This window comes from Miscanthus floridulus, chromosome 15 (assembly GCF_019320115.1).
Source record: "Miscanthus floridulus cultivar M001 chromosome 15, ASM1932011v1, whole genome shotgun sequence".
NCBI classification, from domain to species: domain Eukaryota; kingdom Viridiplantae; phylum Streptophyta; class Magnoliopsida; order Poales; family Poaceae; genus Miscanthus; species Miscanthus floridulus.
The window spans coordinates 51,075,275-51,097,546 of record NC_089594.1 but is presented as its reverse complement, the minus strand read 5'-3'; the positions used below and the strand labels follow the sequence as shown (position 1 = coordinate 51,097,546).

Genomic DNA, 22,272 nt, shown 5'->3' with positions numbered 1-22,272 from the left:
ATATCTTGTAAAATGCATAACTTGAGCTAGGAATGTGATAAAATTGTGATTCCAATTTTGCTAGTCTTAGGTTGACATGCTTTAGCTAGGAAAAATACTAAACCTATAGTAGGCATACTTAAGTATGGTCTTGCTATTTAATCTTGATTAATTGCTAGATTGTAGTGAAATTAAATGGGATAAAAATACATAGCATATGATCTTGCAAATTTTTACATAGTATTCCTATGCTAGAAGGAAAGTAAGAAAAATATTAAATCTATCGATTGACACTTTTCACTAGGCTAAACTATTTTTGCTAAAATAAGCATATGTAACTTGTCATTTTATTAGAGGTGGCTATACTTATCCAAATGGCATGAAACTTGTATACTAGACTATTGGGGTCATTTATAGGCTACTGTAATGTTATTAGAATTTATTGAGCAATAGAAATATTTATCCTTTAAATCACCTTATTATATGAGGAAATTAATAAATGATTATAAATAAATTAGTTATGCTTAACCATGATGTTTTATGTGGTGTTTGTGATGCATATAATCTGTGGATGCTATTAGTTGGGCTTCAAAATAATTGGTTATAGGCAGCTAGTTAATTTTTGCTTTATAATTCAACTAGATAGCTGCATGTATAGTTTTTGTTGTGGTGATAATTTCACGATGATAATGACCATTTCTATTAAGCTTAGTAATAACAAAGTTGTAGATAACTTACTCATCTACCTTGTGTTAAATTTTTATAGTCACAGGCCTAATGTTTTAAGAATTATAGCTGTTAGAAGACTGCTATCAGAAATGCTTGCTCTCTAGATAGATCTGAAAGATTGAATTGTTTCACCTAGATAACTGCTTAATTATGTCGCACCCAATTTTGCATAGCAAAATCTAGTACTCATATATGTGCGCCCAGGATGTTCCAAACACACATATACCATCAAATTATAATAATATCAAAGTAAAGTACTTTATTACATCGCATATCTCATCATACTGTTATCACATAGTCTTGCTCATTGGCAACAATATTACACAAAGCGGAAAAACTAGCCCAAGCTGCCACAGGGACTCCAACTGGTGAACATCAATCTAGTAGTCCTAGACATCCTCTGGAAACTCTTCATATATATTATCTATTACCCATCCAGGATTTTTATTGAATGTAAAACAAGTGTAAGCTCACCATGCTTAGCAAGTATATCAAAGGGATCTATGAGGCTCAAAGGCTAGACACAATTTGACTGCAGTTCACAATTTTAGTTGTTCAAGTTTTAGCATCCTAAATCACTACTTTAGTGAATAATCCCAACCCAATTGGTAGTAATGAATAATCAAGATTATATCAATTTCTCAACCATCCATAGTAACCAGTAATCATGAAGGATCCAGATCACTCGTACCCATGAGCACAACCTGTTATAATAGGTTAAATATTTCTATAAAAATTGTACAACTTTACCCACCGAGGCATGATTTCCAATGTTGGGGTATGCAAAGCCCACAACACCTCTACCTAGGAAGTGTGGTAGGGTTTCACTATGTAACCCTTCGCTACTCGCACTAACAAGTAGTAGCTACTAAGGTTTCAGTCGTCTAGCCATATGTGGCCCTCCTCTAGGAGTGGCACTCGTGGTCGTGGCACGGTACACACCTTAGTAGAAAAATAAACATACCAACTAGTGCCCCCCTCTTGCCCTTACAGAAAGCTACAGACGAGCTAGTATAATCTAGGTAACAGGTTAAAGTCAGAGCCATATGACACTCGGGGTTGTACGAAACCTCCTGGATGGCCGCTTCAGGATTAAGTCCTTATGGAGAGGCACTAGAGCACTCAACACCATACTCTAGCCCCCTAATTATTGCTAAAAAGCTCTATTTTATCATAGTGCATAATACCTTTAGTCAAGTTTAATAATTATTTTATGTTGAGTGCTGCAACATCTATCCAAAATGCATCCCAAACCATAGGTATCAAGGATATATGGTACAAGTAATAATCTAGGTAAAGTCCTTAAAGGTAATTCAAATTTAGACACATGCATGTAAATGAATTGTAGAGTTCATAGGTATAAGGGGCCTTTGCTACACTTGCCTTCCTCAAAGTTTTCTTCTGGGTACTGATGATCTCCCAACTGGTCCTCTGAAGCATCAAACTGATCACCCTCTAAACGTGTTCCAATTCACGAATCAAGCATCCAATCCAATCATTACATGCATACAAATAGACTTCTATTAGAATAGTACACCTAAACAGTAAAAACTTAGATTGAAAAGCTTATAAAACTAATCTACCTACTGCTATGAACACATGAGCGAAAGAATCACCCAAATCAAACTTAAAACACAAAAGTTATGCATAAAACAAGTTTCAATGGCATTTCTGTAAATAAATTGAACTCAAATTTGAATTTAAACTAATAAAATCTAAATTTAAATGAATTATGGACGGCGCGCACTATTTCCTAAAACTATAGGGACTAAAATGAATAAAAATAGGACTTAAAAGTAATTCTTTTGAACTGTATTGGACCACGGGTTGATTCATCGAAAACCCGAGGGCTAAACTGCAAAATCACCCCGCTGAGTGCGGGTTGACCCGCATGGCTGCTGACTGGACGCCACACGGCTACGCGTGAGTGGTGCGGTGCACCATTTGTGTGCATGAACCAGTGACGTGGACGCTGTGGATCGAGTCCACGGTGGACCGATATGACCCTGAAGGGGTATGTTTTAATCTCGGCTATCCCAAGTAGATCCACGACAAGGAATGAATGGTAGAACCCCCACCGCCTGCACTGTCTCCAGTGAGCCCGCCATGGTAACCGTGTACATCCCGTTGCAATACACGGATATGTTTGCTAGCGAGCCCGCCATGGTAACCATGTAACGTGTACATCCCATTGCAATACACGAATATGTTTGCTAGTATATAAAATAAAGTGTTAATATTTATAGTATATAATTAATATTATTAGATAGATCATTGAATATATTTTTTAATAATAAACTCATTTAGAGATATAAATATTAATAATATTTTCTATAAATCTAGTCTAGCCAAACTATTTAAAATTTGATCAGCACAAACCAAGACTGTTATAAACGACGACGGAATGAAGGAACAGACGTGTAGGGGATGGACAGGATGGGTAGAGGGCAAGAGAGACGAAAGAGAGAATTTTTCGCTGCATAATATTAGAAATAAATAGGGCTTCTCAATTTACAGTAGTTTTAACAGATTAGGCGGATATAATATTGCAGCGTAAGATGACTTGCATTTGACATACTGTTTGGTTACAACTTACACCAGTCTATGAACGAAAGGCAGGGAAAAAACTTCGGAGCAACGTCCAATGTAACGCAAAAACTACGAACGGGGCCACGACCGAAAGAAGCTAAAAAAAAAGTAACGAATATTATGAACACAAAATAGTCGCTATCTCTCAACAGTACCTCTCCCACGGACATTCTTCTATCCTGGACATGTTCTCCCCGGCCATTCCACTCATCACACGTAGAGTTCAGAATGTGGCAAGGATCAGCACACACGTGCTGCTCGCCTACTGCAATTCTCAGTATCTGTATAGATCTCACGGCTGGGCACGGACAAACGAGTATGACTGATTAGCCAAATCCGAAACCTTCATTTGCTTCGTGGATTGCCAACAGTAACCTCTCCTGGAGCTGCTCTTTGGATGTGTACTCAGGCAAGTCTAGTTGGTTAAAGCTGAATTCAGCAAAGATGGCCTGGTGTCAGTCAGTAAACTGGACAAATAATGGTGACTGCAAAATCTTTCACGGTAAGTGAAACGAAGCAAAATAAGCAGATAGGTTACCAAGTATGAGCTGAAGGCAGATGGTTCGTGCTGCCGTAGGCCTTGTGTATCTGAAACCTTTGTGGCCCAGAGATCCCTTGAAGTGCACTAAAACCTTCCAACGGTACCTACAGATAAACTCAAATGGTAAGCACAACACATGGTGTGGCACCATAGATTCCAATGTGGCAGTTAATAAACTGTAAGCTTGCTAGAAGTGGAGACTGGAATGACAATCCAGAAACTGAATCAGTACTGCAAGGAATACCTTTGAAGTGCCAGTGACGAACTGGAGGAACCGAGCTTTGTCTTCCTCGCTGAACCCCTGAACGATTTCCCAGAACCACTGGATGACTGGAGAGGCTATGCTGTAGCCAGAATATTCTGTATTTGCTTTCAAATCGTCCACTAAAAGCAATATAGGTAAAACAGGTCAATTAGATGGATACATAACTAGACTAACAACCCTAAACCATATATTTGCAACACTTACAGTCAATATCTGGAAGACCACTAATCAGAAGTTCAAGCTCTTTGTCGTTAAAGATAGATATCAGCTTCCGTGGAATTAGTTCATTAAACCCTTCCAGGAAGGCATTAATCTGAGGCCTGATTGCAGTGGTCAATCGATGCTCTGCTACACGGTCGACATATTCATGCTTATTCTCCTCAGTAACCCTGATGTTACGCCCTCCAGGAATCAACTCACAATCAGTGACCTGCAAAGATAACTTAGGACTTAGATTATAGAAAAGATTAAGACCACAAATCCTTGTGACACAAGCACAGCAAATACCTCTGCCTTCTCGTACAATATCAGTTTCTCTTCGTCTGCATCCACGCTAAAGGTGAGATCCAAAACATCACTTATGTCATTCTACAAACAGAACATCGAGAAGGTTACATCTGAATGATCAATTGTCGACAAAATTACAAGGAACATGCCGCATAACTTGTGTAAGTAGAGTAAAGCATACCTCAAGCATCCATTTCAAATTCTTGTAGTACGCAGGATCGATGGCTTCAATGTCATGGTATGTAACCTTGACTCCAAGTATGTGTTTGTAGAAAGATCTAGTAAAATGGGCATCTAAAAGCTGACCATCGAAGAGAGCTTTGCCAACCTGGTGTAATGTAAACTTCAGAAACTAGAATAATACTAAAATTATGTAATATACAAGCACATAAATAGGAGCACCAGAACTCACCACTCGTCCAACAAATTTGAAGTATGAGAGGTGCTCAGTTTGATACACAGAATTAGGATTCGGTTGAAACGTCAAATCATTCCCGACTGTCGTAAACAGAAGGGCACCCTTGTCAAAAATGACTCGTGATAGCGACTGGTACCACTCCCTTGTCAGCCCACCAGCATCAATTCCTTCTTCTCCTTGAAAATGAACAGTGAGTCTACCCTTCAATTCCTGAGGAGAGCGCATCCTAAGCTGATTGTAGGAGTCCTCAAGAATATATGCTCGACGCACAGAAATTCTAACAGGACTATGATGATGATGATCATACTGGTGCTTGATTTTAGACCGGAAATATGCACGTTTATTGTCAAAATCAATCAGGCGAGGAATTTTCAACATCAGTGAGAATGACTTTTCCAACAATCCAGGGTTTTGACGGATGAATGCATTCAGCAATCTTCTGTGCTTCTCTGAGAATTTCACAAAAGCATTTTGCTTCTCATCAAGACTGGCTTGACAAGCAGATGATCTCTGTCCACCACTAGATGTTGAAGCATCTTCCATGTCAGAAGTTGAAGCCTCTTGTACAGCATCAGGTTGCCCAGGACGCAACTTCTCACATGTCACGAAAAATGATTCTATATATGGCAATATGTTTTGAGTTCCGGCAGGCAATGGAGGTGCTACTCCTGTTGTTAATGTAGCTGCACTTGCAGAAGCAGGACTAAGATTTGATGCATACTCTGAAGAGGTTTCTATCTTGCTTATGCAGTTGCTCAATTCCAACCACAAAGCATCCAGTGCTGTGTTAATTTCAGAAATCTGGGAAACTGCATCTGAATGGTCCTTTTCAGCAGGCTGTTCTGGATCCTTTCTCTCTTGAAGAGTAGTGACAAGAGAGCTCAAAGCCTGCACAACTCTAAGAATTGCAGTACCATTGGCTGATGAAGAGCTAAGAAGAGCCTTTTCAGAATTCTCGTACAAACGAAGCTCCTTCATTGCACAAAGTGTCAAGTTTTGCATTGAACGTGCAAGCTCGTTTATGAAATGGCAACAGAAGAAAGGGGCCAGAGCCACAATCTTTTTCAACACTTCACCTACAAGGAGATAAGCGCTGTCCGACAATCTGAAAATGACAAAAGGGCCATCCACCATCAAATTAGGTAATAAAAAAGAATACAGCGAAACAAAAAACTGATGTAAGATAATTTGATACAGTATAAAACAGAACAAAAGAACAGAGCATTGTTCTCATATTTTTTCCTTGAACCACAAAGAAAGTAGAGCAGTTTTATAACAGCCAAAAAGGTTATGAAAGTAGAATGATCCAATAAAAAAAGGTACACCAGAGGCAGATTACGAATTAGCAGACAAGAAAATAATAATTAACTGTACAAATCACTGAAGAAAATCATCCACACACATACCCATCATGCGCAAGCAATGAACATAGCAATCTAAGCTCTGGTTGGGGAAGACTTTGCAAAACAGCTTGCAAGTTACTTTTGTTGTCAACAGCAGGGGCTTTGCTACCATCCTCTGGATTCGACTTTGATCCATATGATTCAGAAATGGAGTTATCTTTACCAACTTGCACTGCATTCTCAGGTGTAGATGGCTTCTCAGATGATGCTTCTAGCTTAGCTTGATTAATTTCATTCTCAGCACTATGCATGACAACTTCAAGAAGGTTTAGTAACTGCACATGTTACAAAATGATAAGAAAAATGCGAGCCAAAATGTTAAATGAAATACGCAAAAGAAAAGATAGCTCACCTGTTCAAGATGAGCTACACTTCTCATATAAAGTGGCTGATTCAACAGAGTTAACAGAAGAACAAGCGCAAAGGCTTTCCGTTCTTCACCATCTTCTAGGAGAACAGCCTTGCCACGCCGATGATCATGTGCATCGGGGCGACATCTTGATGGGCAAGGGAACTCAAGAAAGAGCAAGAGTTTAGCAACACTTGGATGGCTTCTTGCCAAGTTTGTCACCGTTTCGAGCACACGACGTGAGACTAATGGAGGAACACCTATTTAATGCAACAAAGAAAATCCATGCATTAAAATACATTGCAAATTAAAAGACCAGAAAACTAGGCAATGTAACCTGCTAAAAGGAATGAAGAAAGATGAAAAACACTTAATTACCATCTGAAGATTGAGGACGTGAATATGTGATATTTGCATGGCATCCATACAACCTAAAGGGTGGCTCAGGTGCATCTATTGATTTCTTTGAAAATCCCTGCAGATCAAGCATAAGCATGTCCACCAGAATTTGAACCAAGGCCTGTCTGCTATCCCGATGAGTACAAAGGTTCACAAGAAGCCTCTGCAGCTGACCCTTGTATAGAGGCTGTAAATAATAATGGGAGAGGCAATTACATTAAGTATTCCCGGCATTCCATAAAAAAAACAGAGCGCATAGAAGAAACAGTACTATTACCTGAACAACTCGAAGTAACCGAATAAGAGCTTTAAGGGCATCTTCATCAACAAGAGGAGCACCTTCAGTCTCAATTGGCTTGCTAGTTGATCTAGAGGGATCACCTGTGTTTCTATCAAGTCCTGCTGCCATTATGTCACGTCGGGAGGACTCACCTCTCCTGTTCCTGGAGTTCATACCAAAAAGGGAGCTACTGTGATACCGATGAGCAAATCTCTCCCTTAACATGTTGGCCTCAGCAACTAGTGCAGGCGTGAGTGTAGCTAGTAGAGTGTCAGGAGATGTCAAAAGCACCTGCAATTAGAACAAAATATGTAAAGAGAACATAATAAAACAGTCTGAAATGGGATAGGAATTGAAAACAGCTATACCTCTTCCCGAATTTCTGAAGGGAATGTTGCAATAATTGAAACAGCATCCATTTCAACTGGCTGTCCTTCTAATTCTTGTGATTGTTGTTGTATCCTTTGAGTACGTTGTTGAGCTAGCACCTCCTCTCTTATATCAGGGGGAAGTGCAGCAAGAAATTCAGGATCAATATCACCATCATTCTGAGGTTGGTCATTAGAAGTCTGAGTTACTTGATTTTGACGTGAAGAAAGAACTTCAGCTCGCAAGTCCTCAGGAAGAGCCTCCAAAAATGTAGGATCAATTGAGTCAACACCTACCGCTCTGATAGGCTCCTGATTCCCCTCACTAGCATTCTGGTCAGGTTCTTGGTCTGGATTTTGAGGAACCTCACTAACACTCTCCAGAGACATATCTCTACTGCTTACTGGCACAGCATTTCCAGACAGCCTCCGTGATCGAGCAGCTGCTTGAATATCACCCAAAGGTAATCGTTCTGAGGCCCCTGAAGTTCCATGCCGGTCACCATCATCATGCCCTTCAACACTTCCTATTTCAACCTCTAAACTTCTGAGGCTCTCCCCTAAAGTAGCACCACTGCCACTGCTTGCTTGGCTCACTGCTTCAACATCACGTGCTATAGCGTCACTACGTTCATACTGCATCTCTGTAGCATGCTCACTTGCATTGGACACATCTCTTTGAAGTGCATCACTGTCAGGAGGTGCAGGTCTAGCACTTTCTGACAGATCTACAGGATTCACTGTATTTTCACAGTTCTCATTTTGCTGAGCTGGTGCTACTTCCCTTGCCTCAGCAACTGATCCACGGTTGGGCTGGTCATTTTCTTGAGTACCACCAACAGGAGTTCTCTGGCCATCAGGTTGTTGAGTGGGCCGCCTCAAATGAGAGATCAGCAATTCTTCAATGCCTTCAGGTACTGCAGGGGCAGCAGATCCAGTGCGTTGTGGACCGTCATCTAGCCACATATTAAAGCGGTGTCCATTACGTCCACTTCGCAAGCTGCGGAATATAGCATCCAAACGGGAGGAGCTACTTTCATGGTTTCGATCAGAGAAAGCCATCTCAACAAGATTCTCTGAAGAAATAATAATAATATGAATCAATCGTGTATGCAAGACATGACACTATCTACATACTACTACCAGTATCAGGCTAGGAGGATTAGGCAAATAACAATAGCAGGTTCTTGACAAATGAAAAAAGCAATTTGGGATGGACGTAGGTTGTAATGGAGGTAAGAGATACCTGGTTGCCCTTGATGTGAAAAATTCAATGTTGAAGAAGGCTCTTCAAGAAGTGGATGATCAAGAACACCATGATCACTAGCCCTGCCAAGAAGATTGTATATGGAGGTACTTCGGCCTTGCCTTCTTGTACCAAAAATGTCCAGAGGCATCACACGCAGTGTATCCCCAGACAAATTGTTGCTCCCACCAAAAACTTCAATGTGGTCAAACACATTAATGCCATTAATCCCCTCCTCCAAGCGAAGGATGACTCCTTCCTCATCCTCATCTTCATCATCATCTTCTTCAAGCAAATCCTCGTCAAATTCTTCTTCATCCATTTCACGGTCTTCCTGATCTGTGTCAGGATGAGACATCTGATGGGCATCATCTTCCTCCAGATTGTTATTCTCCTCATCTTCGTCTTCATCATCTTCATCAACCTCCTCACCATCCTCTGCAGACATATCTTCATCAGTGTCCTCGTCATCATCAGCCATATCATCCTCTCTATTGTGCGGAATTTCAAATCTGATTTCCATTGTAGATTCATTACCAGTTCCATCTTCAGCCATCTCATGCATAAAATCATGTTCACCATCACGAGCAAAGCCACCATCCATATCACGATCATGATCCATCTCATCTGCCACTGAATCTGAACTTTGTGAAGTTTGGACAGCATTAAACGTTTGTCTGTGATCAGTAACCATCTCTGTGTGCTGAGAAGTCATGTCCAGAGCCTGGAATCTATTAGATGATGAATTCACATTGTTGCTGTCAGAAGCAATCTTTGACGAGTTCTCTCCTTTTGCATTATCTGCTGAATGAACATGTTCCTTACTGACGAGTTCCAGGGCCTTAACAATAGCAGTAACAATCTTTGCAGAATCAGGGTGATCCAAATCAAGAACTTGAAGCATTGTCGATAATGAATGAACAAGACCAACTTCAACAAATGCAACTGTGGATTCTGCTGACAGCGAGGAGCCAGTTGGTGATCGCGCTGACAGAATATCATTCAGCAAATCAACATACACATTCATCCTTGGTACTGGGGCTTTGTAATCTGCAGACGAGTCGGTAAAATCAAGAAATATACTGCAGATTTCAGAGAAAATCCTTTTTCGGGCCTCTGCAGAACGAATAGATGAAGCCACCAAGAACTGATTAGCCCTTGTTGCCAATTTATACATCCAATCTCCATCACTTTTTCTCTCTTTCTTTTGCCTTGTAGCATGAGGAAGGAAATGCTGCAGGATATGGTTAAAGATTCCACCACTAATTAGACCGGCACTTGTTCGATTTGGACCTTGCATGTTGCTCAGATCAGCATCATGACGAAGAACAACTTGAATGGATGATGCGTAAGTTAACAATACATCTGTCAGCAACTTAAGGAAAAATGCAGTTTTGGCAAGGGATGCAGTAGACTCTTGGATAGCATGCTTGCTCTCTTCAGGTGGGACAGACACAGCTTTCCCTTTACCTTTTGCAGAAGTGCAGTCAATATCCATGTCTGAAGATAAGGCAGTACCAGAGACAACATCAGCATGATCCTCTGGACGAGGTTGCGGAACAAAGGACATCACCAGATCTAAGAGATGCTCTATAACAGTGACAAAACTTTGTGGTGGCTTGCGGTGAGATTTCACATTTCTTGAATTCAAATCAGAATGTTTCCCCTGAGCATTTGCAGGAGATCCTGCAGCTGTGTCCCCAGAAACTACCTTAGTGACTGCACCTGTTGCTTTATCTTTATCAACTGACTTGTCCTTATCTTTCTCCTTGCTCCTTTCTTTCTCACGGTCCTTTAACAGAACAACATATGGTCTATCTCCAACCATCTCAATCTGGCACACAGACTGGGCAGCTTTCATAAATATCACTGGGTCCCTATACACGACAAACGCCAAATTCTGGACAAAATTGCGTGGGGTAACCCTGGGATTTGCATGTCGATTAGCAGCTGTGACAAGACTGTGACGTATCTCTAATTCCATTGCTTGCTGAAGGGTGTGAGGGTCCTCCAAAATATGACGAATTATTGTAGAAGCCACATTGTTGAACCCAGAAAACAAGCTACTTGTCGGCAATGATAGCAGTGCATTCAGACCACCAGACTCAAGAAAACATATAGCAGCTGCATGGACTTTTGTCAGTGTTGCAGAGAGCTGAAGAATAGCATGCATGGAAGCTGACGGCAACTGTTTTTCTATGCACTTGAAACAGATCTTCAAAAGTTGATACTGGTCCTCCATGTCTAGTAACCCAACACTAGACAAGGATTCTGAATCTTTTTTCTTGCTGTCATCAATCACAAGTGATGTTTTTATATTTGAGTTATCCCTTTTCAGGACATCTAGCTCTGTAACATCTGGCAACTTTGGTTCCAACTGGAGCATCTGATCAACAGAAAGGAAACAGGAAATTACCCAATTAGGAACCTCATTCATGCCACTTTCCCTAGGTTCCAACTCCCAGCTGCAAAGCAGATCCAAAGCAACCTTCACATATCCTGCCTTTGAGGCGACTTCACGGGCAGCAGTATCTCCATTGAGAATCAAAGCAAGAACATGTAAAAGAGCAGACAATGCAGTATCATTTGAAGGCTCAGATGCCACCACACATTGTTTCAGATTATCAATCAAATATGTAAGCACCTTTACTCGGTTTTGGCCATCATTCTGTGAGCTGATAGTAACAAGCATATCCCTGACAGGGAAAGCTAATGTTTCCTTTGTCTTAAGTAGCTGAAGACATGAATGTAACATCTCGTCTATAGGAGGCAGCTGAACCATTACTTCTTCCAGCTCAAGATCATTGGACCTACTATCTCCCTCTTGTGCAGGTGTATCAGAATTCCCAAGAGACATTGCAAGCGCCCGAGCAAGTTCATCCTCCTCGTCTTGCGGTTCCTCGGGGTGTGAGAATAACCAATCAGTTGCTATTTCAACACTGTTTGTTCCAACTTGTCTTAATGCTTCTTCAGCCCTAGCACGAGAAAAACCCATCTCTACAATCAGTGAAATTGCACTCTCATCAGGAGGTGGACCAGCTAAACGAGCACCACCATTGCCAACAGTGTTTTTCACTTCCACCCCAGAGCAAACATGCCTCATGATGGACATGACTGAACTAATCAACTCAATGTTGCATTCTGGAAACTGGGGATGGGCCCAGATGGGAAGAACTGTCTTCAACACCTTTGACTGAAGTAACTTCATGAACCTCTCAGCATCTTGAGGAAACCTTACAGATCCATTAAAAATAGGCTGCTCAAGTAATTGCCTAGTTGATGAAGAGAGAATAAAAGATGAGGTCACAAGATGATCCATAATTGCCCCATAGCTGGTGAGGGGACCATAGATCCATGAAGAATCCATCTCCTTTCCATCCTTTCCAGTTTTACTATCTGTCTCCATAGGTGAAGACGGTGGCCTGCTCATTGTGAAGAGCAACTCACTGGTGGCCTGAAATGTGGTCAGGATGGCCTGAATGACACCACGGCAATAAAATGAATTCGCCATAATTGGATTACAGGATTCTGGCCGGTCTAATAATATCCCATCAACAAATTCAACTGCCTTTCCAAGATATCTGCATTTTGTGGTAACAGTCATCTCCCTCTCAGAACTTACCGAATGTCCTTCAAAGTTGAGGTGCTCCAACACAATAGAAGCAATATTGTTAGCAACAGATATAACAGATGGGGATAGGTTTACAGGACTATTCTCCCGACGAGATGTAAGAAGCATTGCTTTACCAAGCTCCATAAAAAGATGGTTAATATGGTAGGAGAGAGATCTCATCATGTCAAAGCACGAGGAATGCTCAGATTTTTTCTTGTCCCCTTCTGATCTTGTGCTGGCATTTGCATCAGATGAACTGGAAGACTGGTCCTGGGAACTTGAGGGCAAACCCAGGCTAGAATATCTATCAGAACCAACTCTCTGAGAGTCACTAGCTGCACGGCCAATGTCTCGATACATATTAATAAGATCAGACACTTGAGAATCTATGTTCCACCCAGAACCCCTTCGCCTTAAAATTGGATCAAGATATTGCCTGAAAGAAGTGTATCTGCTATCACCAATGTCGCTGGCAGACAAGTCAGGCTGCTGGGCTTCAGATGTGGAAGAAGATGAACTGTTTCAGCGTCGATCTTGTTTTCTTCAAAAAGCGAAATTTTCCAAAGCACTTCCCGGTGAACTCGCCCAATATCTTCCAGGATCTCCCTGCTGGCATCGCCAAATTCTGAGAGCAAAGCATTCATCCAGCGATTGTCTTTTGAGGCAGCTAGGAATAGCAAAAATTCAACAACAAACAAAGATGGGATCGCTCCTTTTTCAATCTTGGTCATCTCAAATGGGTTGGAAACTTTATCCAGTTCCCCCAATGCACTCTTCAAATGCTCCATTAAAGACGAGCAAAATGCACGTGCAAGTGGAGTAGAGTGATGCTGAGTAAATCCCTTGAACACCATCGTGCTATGCAAAGCAATAGGCATCCCTCCAGATGACTGTGTAACGCTAGGCCTCAACAAGAGTGTCAAAAGAGCATGTAGACCTCCCTTTTCTACAAATAACCGGCAGGTTTCAGAGTTTTCCATTGTCCGGTGTACCAATACCATCACATGGAAAATGCTCAGATGAGAAAACTGTTCATTATTACTGCCAGCCACACTGGAGTCCATAGCACTTACCAAATCACGACCTTCAATATCAGTGTCCATATCTGTTTTTTCTTCCAAGATGGCTGTTTCATTGTTTCTATCTTCCTGAGATGAACTTAGTTTATTGATTACTTCAATAATGATGTCAACACCAATACTTCTCAGGGATTGCACATGACGAAGAAGCTCTTCCACTGCATTAGCTAGAAGGACCACGCCCTCATTCATTGGTATCAAGTATTTCCTGCTAGTGAAGGTATCTACAAGAAATCGTAGTGCTGAAGTTTCCCTGACAGCCTCAAGTCCTTGGTTATTGAGGCATATTGCACCCAGGCCATTAGGAACACAGATAAGGGCTTTACAAGATGGTATTACCCCAGCAGTCACTGATGACAGAAAAGCATCTGGAAGACCAAGTTCCTTCAAAGCAGGAAAGCATGTAGGATCTTTATGGATTATTTCGCTCATAACAGTAACTGATGAAAAATAAATGTCACCCCCAAACTTTTCTACATTCTGAAATACAAGGGAAAGTGAGACAGGTAATGAATTATCTTGGGAGCTTTGAGAACGAGCAGGATTCCCAGGGGAATAAGTAGCAGACCCCAAAGCCTTGAGCAAAGCTTTAATCAATCGCTTCTGGGAGTACAGGTGGTCCTCTTCTGATTTAACTGCATTAGTAACCATTGAATTATGAACATCAGCTGTACCAATAACACGCTGCACTTCTAAATGTAACCTCTGAGACAAAAGCTCTACACCACCCAAGTCTTTGAACAGAGAAACAGCAGGGCTGCTGTACTCCATAAGCTTTTGGAGAGTCTTCACTGCCAAGCAGACAAGATGCATATGAGAAGGATCATTATCTCGCAGAAGAGGCAAGAGAGGAGGAACCATCCCTGAGCCTCTAACGGTTGTCCCTGAACTTGATGAAGACAGTACATGGAGCAGAAAAAACTGAAGAAGGGCATCGACAATTAGAGGAGCTGAGGTATCATTCGGGCTATTGAGTGAGAATATTGCTTTCTGCAAGACACTGAGCAAGACCATACGATTTCCACCAGCAGAGATGATACTTGAGCCACTCAATATCCTAGCACGCTCATGAGATGATGCATATGCTGCCAGCTGTGCTCCCAGTGCTAGCATAGCCAGTGCACGAATGGGCCCAGGAACAGAATCTTCTGACCGAACAAGCCTGATTAACTCGTTTATGTATTCTGGTTCATTTGTAAAGAAGTATGTGAGTTCATCGTGAGCATCACTTGATTGCACAAGAACAATGAATGAAAGGAGACTTATGCGGCTATAGATCCTACAAGTCCGTGCGGAGTTGAAGGCACGGGCATATCTTATCCTTGTAAGCAATGCAAACCTGTGCTCTGGGGGCACATTGAACTTGTCCACACATTGCTTCAGTATGCTCAAGTCATCCTCCTTCTGAAGATGCATGTCTGGAATATGTATCACACACAAATTAGATGACTTGCCCTTGTCATTAGTTTGGTCAGGATACTGTGCAGGACCCAAATTATACTCAAAATGAAGAGTTGAACCAAGACGATGCTGTGTGCCACCATATTTGTTCTCCAAGTCTACTGGGAACAAGGAAAGGCCCCCCTGCTGGTTTCCTTCATTTGCCACAACACAAGAATATATGCCTAGACCTTCCTCCTTGCTGCCCCATCCTTGGGCCAATGATAGAAGATGGGTGTTTATAGATCCGCAGCTAATTAGCTTTCCATTCATATGCAACTTTGAAGGATTTATTTTGACCAAGGCAACAAGAGTTTCCAAAGCTGCTACAACTATCTCAGGGTCTGACGATGCCAGGAGAAGCTTAAGATGCTGACAAAGAAACGGAAAAGAATTTACACAAACTAAACAAAAAAAGTATGGATGGTTATATTACACATATTATAAAGAACAGAAACAGGTAACAGCAAAAACAAAAGCTCACCTCAAGACCAGTAAAAGAACTTCTGTTCTGGCAGTTCTCCAAAACAATCTGCATAACTCTTAAAATTTTCAAGATGGCATTCTTTGGCATAGGGTCAGCCTCAGTCATATCATCAGATAAAAGAAGATCCTTCCGAGAAGAAATGTATGTCTTGAAATATGTGTCAAAATGAATAAATAAAGGCTTCCAATGGTGGAAATTTCCCTGTTTCCAAGTACGTAAAGTAAGCTACAAACACGAAGGAAGCAAGTGAAAAACATAAGATGGGTTGTCCTTTTGAAAAGTTCACCTTATTGAACTCCCAACAGAAGCCTGATAGTGGTATGGCAATGTCATGTAGTGGAATATTGATGACTCGATCAATAAATGCTTTGACGTTTGCAGGCTGCAATGCAAACACATGCAGGATAATTCATCATCAAAGAGTTGTTTTCACAGGTGCACCAAGGATAACGAATGTGGAACCAAAAGAGGAACGCTCCCCAAATAATTGGTAAAAGTAAGTAGAATTTTGCAGTAAAAAGCAAGTTCCATCAACAACAGTTACAAATCAGGTTTAGTACCAACTATAATATGCTATCCACGTCTCACAACTATGCACGGTGATGTTTCAGAATAGGTATCCAAATCACATGCATAAACCACATTGGCCACAAATCACCTTGAAGAACATGTGGCAACAAACTGATCATTGTCACCAGGAAACCAGAAGTAGATGTGACAGTGTTATAGAGCCACCAAACTGGGAGTAAAAATATCAAATCGTGATATGTTTTACAATTGTTCCACAAATTTATCAGAACTACTGGCATCGACCAAGTTCATAGAGACCTCAACCATAATATTGCACTGTACGGCATCTGCTATGACTCAAAATTATTGGGCTGGATAAATAATTGACTAAGACCGATAAAGAATGCTAAATGCCCAAAGAAGAACAGACCCATAACACAAAGTGAGAAAGGAAACTAAAACTCATTAAACCTAGAAAAGCAGCAACTGAAGGACATAGGCAGATAGAGAGCCAACTAAATCAGAAAGTAAAACCTATGACTGACACTATAGCATCATTACAACAGAACACCCTTGAGGACAAACGACTTCACAAAAGAACTAAGGCCATGTTTGGAGCCACTTCTTAGGGGATTCTGGTTGAAAAAAGCGAACTAACTCCCCCAAACAGCATGCTTCTGAACATGCTTCTTCTGCCCGCAATTCTTCCCCCAACACCTTTTGCACACGAGCGGAAGCCGCTGGCTGCGAGTGTTGGGGAAAATCCCACCGATTGTGAAGTTTCATGTTCCAATATTGCGCATGAACTTGATAGAATTTCCATTATTGCCATCACATAAAAGGCTTACCACACCTTTCCCCTACCATTCACTCCAATTGCTCACACTAGGCCGCTCGCAGGGGTGCCGCATCTCCCTGGCGACTCCATTAGTGTTCGCACCGCCAAGTTGCCCCACATCGCCAGCCACAGCTTGACCTATGCTGTTGCACCCAGCTTCAGATTCGCCATCCCCACCGGCTAAGGAAATGCCAGCACCACTTCCATCGGCATATGATCCCTCACTGGTGACCGGTGGCTGCCTATCGTGAACCTCCAGATCCGGCGACTCCGTCCAGCCCTCAACAAGTGAGATCGGCCAGCGACGCCCACAACCGCGACTTTGCCGCATCCCGTTCAGCTTTCAAGGTATATGTTCTTGCTTTTCTCACGTCTCCATTGAACATCCTCTCACATAGGTGTCGTTCTCCTTTGAAAAAAGATGATGGCAGTGTTCCAAAAGGCGGCACACGGCACGGTCAGTTGCGAGTCGTGACTTATGCAGCCAAGCTGGGAGCAGCGCGAATTGATAAGGTGGGAGGGGAGGTTAGGGATAAGGTTTACTCTTCAAACTTGGGCCTGGGCCTGTTTTCATGGGCCTTTCTATATAAGCCTTGGCCCACTGGTCTCCTTTTCTTCTTTTATTTTCGATTAGACTTTTAGAGGTAAATATGCATGGGTATAAAATGCCTTGTAAACACCTAGGCGCACCTAGGCTCATCTAAGCTCTAGGAGAGGGTCACCGCCTAGAGATCACCTAGCGCCTTTTGTAACCTTGGATGCCGGTGATGCTTGATGAACCATCTAATGATTGGATCTGTGCATTATTGGATTTGTGGTTTGGAAATAAGCTTACACACTGATGTATTCATATGCATATATTTCTCCTCTCCGTCCTACTGTGTGCTACTAATATCAGAAAGACATAAAATGATTTGTTGCAGTATAAAATTGCAGATGGAAAACCGCAAAGCAATGTGGGATGCAGGCCAAGACAATATTTTCATAGATATTTGCCTAGAAGAAGTAGTTGCCCGTAATATTGGATTTGGGAGATGTCCGAATACAGTTGGGTTCTCTAACCTGGAGGCCAAATTCAATGCACGCATAAACAAGAACTATTGTCGCCTGCATTTAAAAACTAAATGGAACTCCTTGGGATACAACTATGGAAATGGAAGAGAATGAATTTGAATGTCTTTGGCCTCAAGAGAGATCCTACAAGTGGTAGTACTTGTTGGTGATGATTGGTGCGATGAGTAAGAAACAGTATGATCTATTCCAGTTCTAACATCTTGCATAAGTATATGAAGCTATTGACATGTGAATTTGTTGTGTTTTTTAGGTGCTACCAACTTATTTTAAGTATTGACACACAGCTTGCAAATGAAAAAAAAAAGCTACAATTGTTATTTGATGGCTTAATTCGATTTTTTTATCCCTTCAAATCTGAAATTTTCTTGTGAACTTATTGATATCAGATTTGGTATGTAATAATATCACGTGAGTGACAATTCAAATTAATTCATGTCGTATTGGTATGCAAAATTATACTGTTTTCACTTTAAAGTAAAAAAAAACTTATAGGATTATTGGTCCAAATGTAGAAAAAAAAAGGTCAATAAATGGTTTAGCCGCTTATTTATCAACCAAACAAATCATCATCAGCACTAGGGGCATTCATGTCATTACACACACATGACAGACAATTTATTCAGGATAATCAGTGTTGCCAAAAACATAGATTCAAACTGATTCTCTAGACAGCCAGAAAAGCTCTACAAGAAAAAGTTGTTCCAAACAGGGCCTAAAGCAATAGAGATTCTACCATCACCACCTAGCCACAAACATGGCACCTCTTCAAACAGCACTAACTACCAACCCTAACAGAGATCACAAGCGAGCCCACAACAGATAAACTAAACCCTAACCTGAGATACCAATAGACGATTAGTTTTATCTAAAACCACGAAAGGCAAGTCGCCCGTTACAATCAAAACCCTAGAACAAAGGACGGCAAGCAAAGCAGCCCGGATGCGGGGGACAGGGAAGGGAACAGGGGACTCACCGGCTCAGACTCGACCTTGATCGCAGGTGAGACGGCGCGGCTCCCGGCAAGGATCTGCTGCAGGCGCAGCGGGAAGCTGGCTCTATGTGCGGCCATCGCCGCCGCCGCCGCCGCTGCCATCTCCGATCGGAACCCCTTACCTGCTCGTCATCTGCAAAGAAAAACAAAAACAACCACCAAAACCCATCAGCGAAAATAGGATAAGAATCCCCAATAAAAATCCCGCGAAAACCCTAGACCGCCAGGTCCGATCGCCGACCGCCCGGGTCGGGGAGCGCTGGCGGCGTGGCGGCCGGCGAAGGGGGCGGGAAAGCTGTGCGCGCGCGTACCTCAAGGGTTTTGGGCTGGCGGGGCACACACATCGGCCGCGGAGGAGGCCGGCGGAGGAGCAAAGGGGTGGGGATTCAGAGGCGGCGACGTGAATGAGAGAGGGGAGAGGGTTGTGATTGTTGTTTGGGGGTGAAGAGGAAAAGGAAACTTAGAGAGTTGGGTCGCTTCGCTTTTTTTTTTCTGAGGAAGGGAAAGGATGCGGACTTGGCGCAGTAGGGGCATGTTTGGTTGGAGGCCTGGGCATCTTGCCTGGCAAAAACTAATGCCTGGAAGTTGCCTGGAAAGTTGATATTTTTTGCCTGGCCAGGCAAGTATAAAGAAGATGTGTTTGGTTGGTGCCATGGACCTGAGAAGCTATATGATGATTAAATAATATGAGGATAATGTAACTTTAACACTTATGATTAAATAATATAAGGATAAATAAAATTTTTAAATAAGAAATAAGATATATAAATAATCATAATCTAGATTGCAAAATAAACTTTAATTTGATGAACAATAAAAAATCTTTTCCACGCGTTGGTGAACAGTAATATGGTTATAATTTTTTTGCAGCAACTTGCACATTATTTGTGGGCACTAAAAAATAGGACATAAGTTAATTATTAGTACAAAATATGCACAGTAGCTAATTAACTTGAATTAACTTTGATGCTTTACATAGCCAGGCAGGTTTGCTGGTGCCAGGCGCTCGTTTTTGGAGGCCTGGGACTGCCCTCCGATGCCTGGACCAGGCAGGTGGCCAGGTCTGCATCCAAATGAATCCCAGGCAAGACACAGGCAGCCATCCACCCAGGCAGATGGACTCCAGGGCACCATCCAAACATCCCCTAGGTCACGGGCACGGCGCGTGACGGACGAGGAACTACGAGTTCTGTTTGGCTGCGGCTGACCGAGGAAACACGGGTTTGGTGTACACGCAGGCCCAGTAGTGGGAAATCGAAAACAAGTTATTAGACTGACTCGGCAAAACGGCGACCCATTCCAGCATTTAGATCGTGCACAGCAAATGGGTCATCGACCCAAAAACTTCGTTTTCCAACAGCGAAGGCAAAGGAGGAGCCTCCCGAGGTCCGCCCGTCTCCCTCTCCGTCGAGGTCCGCTCGTCTCCCTCCCCGCCTCTCTGCATGCGCCGCCCGCCCCCTCCCCGCTGACGAGCTTGCCGGAGAAGAGGGAGCCGCCGCAATCGAGCTCGCCGGGGAAGAGGGCGTGGGCCAGATCCGGCCCGAGCACGCGGGCAAGCTCGGGCGATCGCACGGGGGAGCTTCGGCCCACCGCTGCGCGGGTGACCTCCGCCGGCCGCCGCGCGGGCGAGCACGTGGGGGAGCGCCGGCACTGCTGCCGCGCGGCCAACCTCCGGCCCACCGCCAAGCAGGCAAGCGCGCGTGGGGGAGCGCCGGCCCGCTGCCTTGAGGGCCAACTCCGCCACATGAAGGCACAGGAGGGGCTCGCTGGGGAAGAAGACCCGGGGCAGTCCTGCCTCCCTGCACCGGCCGCTCCACCTCGACGACGAGGAGGAGGAGAGCACGTCGCCGTCGTTGTTGGCTCCACCCCGACACCTGGGCCCACCACTACCGGCGCAAGAGGATTTGCGTCGTAGGGAAGAGACAACGCATCTTTGAGTTCCGGCTGAGCTCGTACCAAAAATGGGTGTTCGGTTTGCATACTCCGTTGGAGATTGTTTTTTTTTTACCCAAAACACTGTGCGCTACCCAAAATGGGTTTGGGTTCCGCTTTGGCTGCTCCATTGGAGACAGTCTTACCATCAGATTTTGGCCCCTATATGCACCCCCCCCCTTCCCCAAAATGCTGCACCCCTACAGCTCAGCTTAGAGCAGCCAGCCCAATTAACTTGAGCCCATCGCAGGAAGATGAATCGCGCAACACGTCTACTTCGCTGGTTTCCCTCAAGGCTCGCGTCCGTCGTGACGATCTTTCTTCCTGTCCGTGGGCAGTGCGACTCTGAAATTCTGAATTGCCGATCGGCAATCGCCATTGGCCGTCGCCGTGCCCAGGCTTTGGAGCACGCCTGCCGTCTGCGCCTCTGCAATCTGGGCATCCGCGAGCTCCGGCCGCTCCCTCTTGCCGGTTCTGGTCACTGAGTGATGAGTGCTTGAGTTTGCAACGTTGCTGCCTGCTGAAGTTCTGAAAGCTCAAAGTTGTTGTCTCCTGTCTGGCCAGTCTACAGACTACAGTCCAGTGTCAAGGCATCAAGGATTCGATCTTTCAACGTATGTAAGTACAACTCCGTCACTACGAAGTAGTATTTTAGGTTTGTAGCAGTAATCTTGTAGATATTGAAAGGATAAGATGTCAAAGAGAGAGGTGAATTAGACTAATTCTAATTTTTTTTTGCAATAATTAAATCTTACGGTTAGCCCACTTCACCCCTTGTGCTACAAAGTGTTTTTAATTTTCTACCGTATAAAAAGTCTTGCAACCTAAGTTCCAATCCTACTTTAGCATGATAATTCTATGAATGTAAAGACAAGAATTGAATTGCTCAAAGTAAATACTCAAAGTGAAGAGAGAAGGAGGAACGCGGCGATGTTTTGCCGAGGTATCATAGAGTCGTCACTCCCCACCAGTTCTTATTGGAGCACCCGCGTAAGGGTGTAGCTCCCACTTGATCCGTGTAAGGATCAAGTGCTCTCTATAGGTTGATTCTTTGACACTCCGTCACGGTGAATCACCTACAACCGCTCACAACTTGAGTTGGGTCATCCACAAGCTCCGCCGGATGATAATCAAGCTTCCAATCACCACTAAGCCGTCTAGATGATGGCGATCACCAAGAGTAACAAGCACGGACTCTCACTTGACCACGACAAGTCTAATAAGAAGGGTGGATG

At 43.1% G+C, this 22,272-nt stretch overlaps 1 protein-coding gene across 1 annotated transcript; it reads right to left on the bottom strand.

The window, feature by feature from the left end:
- Window positions 1–3,228: 3,228 nt before the first annotated feature.
- LOC136509534 (E3 ubiquitin-protein ligase UPL1-like) lies at window positions 3,229–19,579 on the bottom strand. The gene is given in 18 exon segments (XM_066504301.1): window positions 3,229–3,726; window positions 3,836–3,942; window positions 4,083–4,222; window positions 4,308–4,533; window positions 4,611–4,691; window positions 4,792–4,938; window positions 5,023–6,133; window positions 6,435–6,706; window positions 6,784–7,040; window positions 7,159–7,366; window positions 7,457–7,750; window positions 7,828–8,903; window positions 9,074–13,205; window positions 13,208–15,577; window positions 15,690–15,893; window positions 15,979–16,074; window positions 19,088–19,238; window positions 19,417–19,579. Coding segments are annotated over 17 exon segments (10,944 nt in total). The 5' UTR covers window positions 19,208–19,238; window positions 19,417–19,579; the 3' UTR covers window positions 3,229–3,623.
- Between the last annotated feature and the right edge of the window lie 2,693 nt (window positions 19,580–22,272).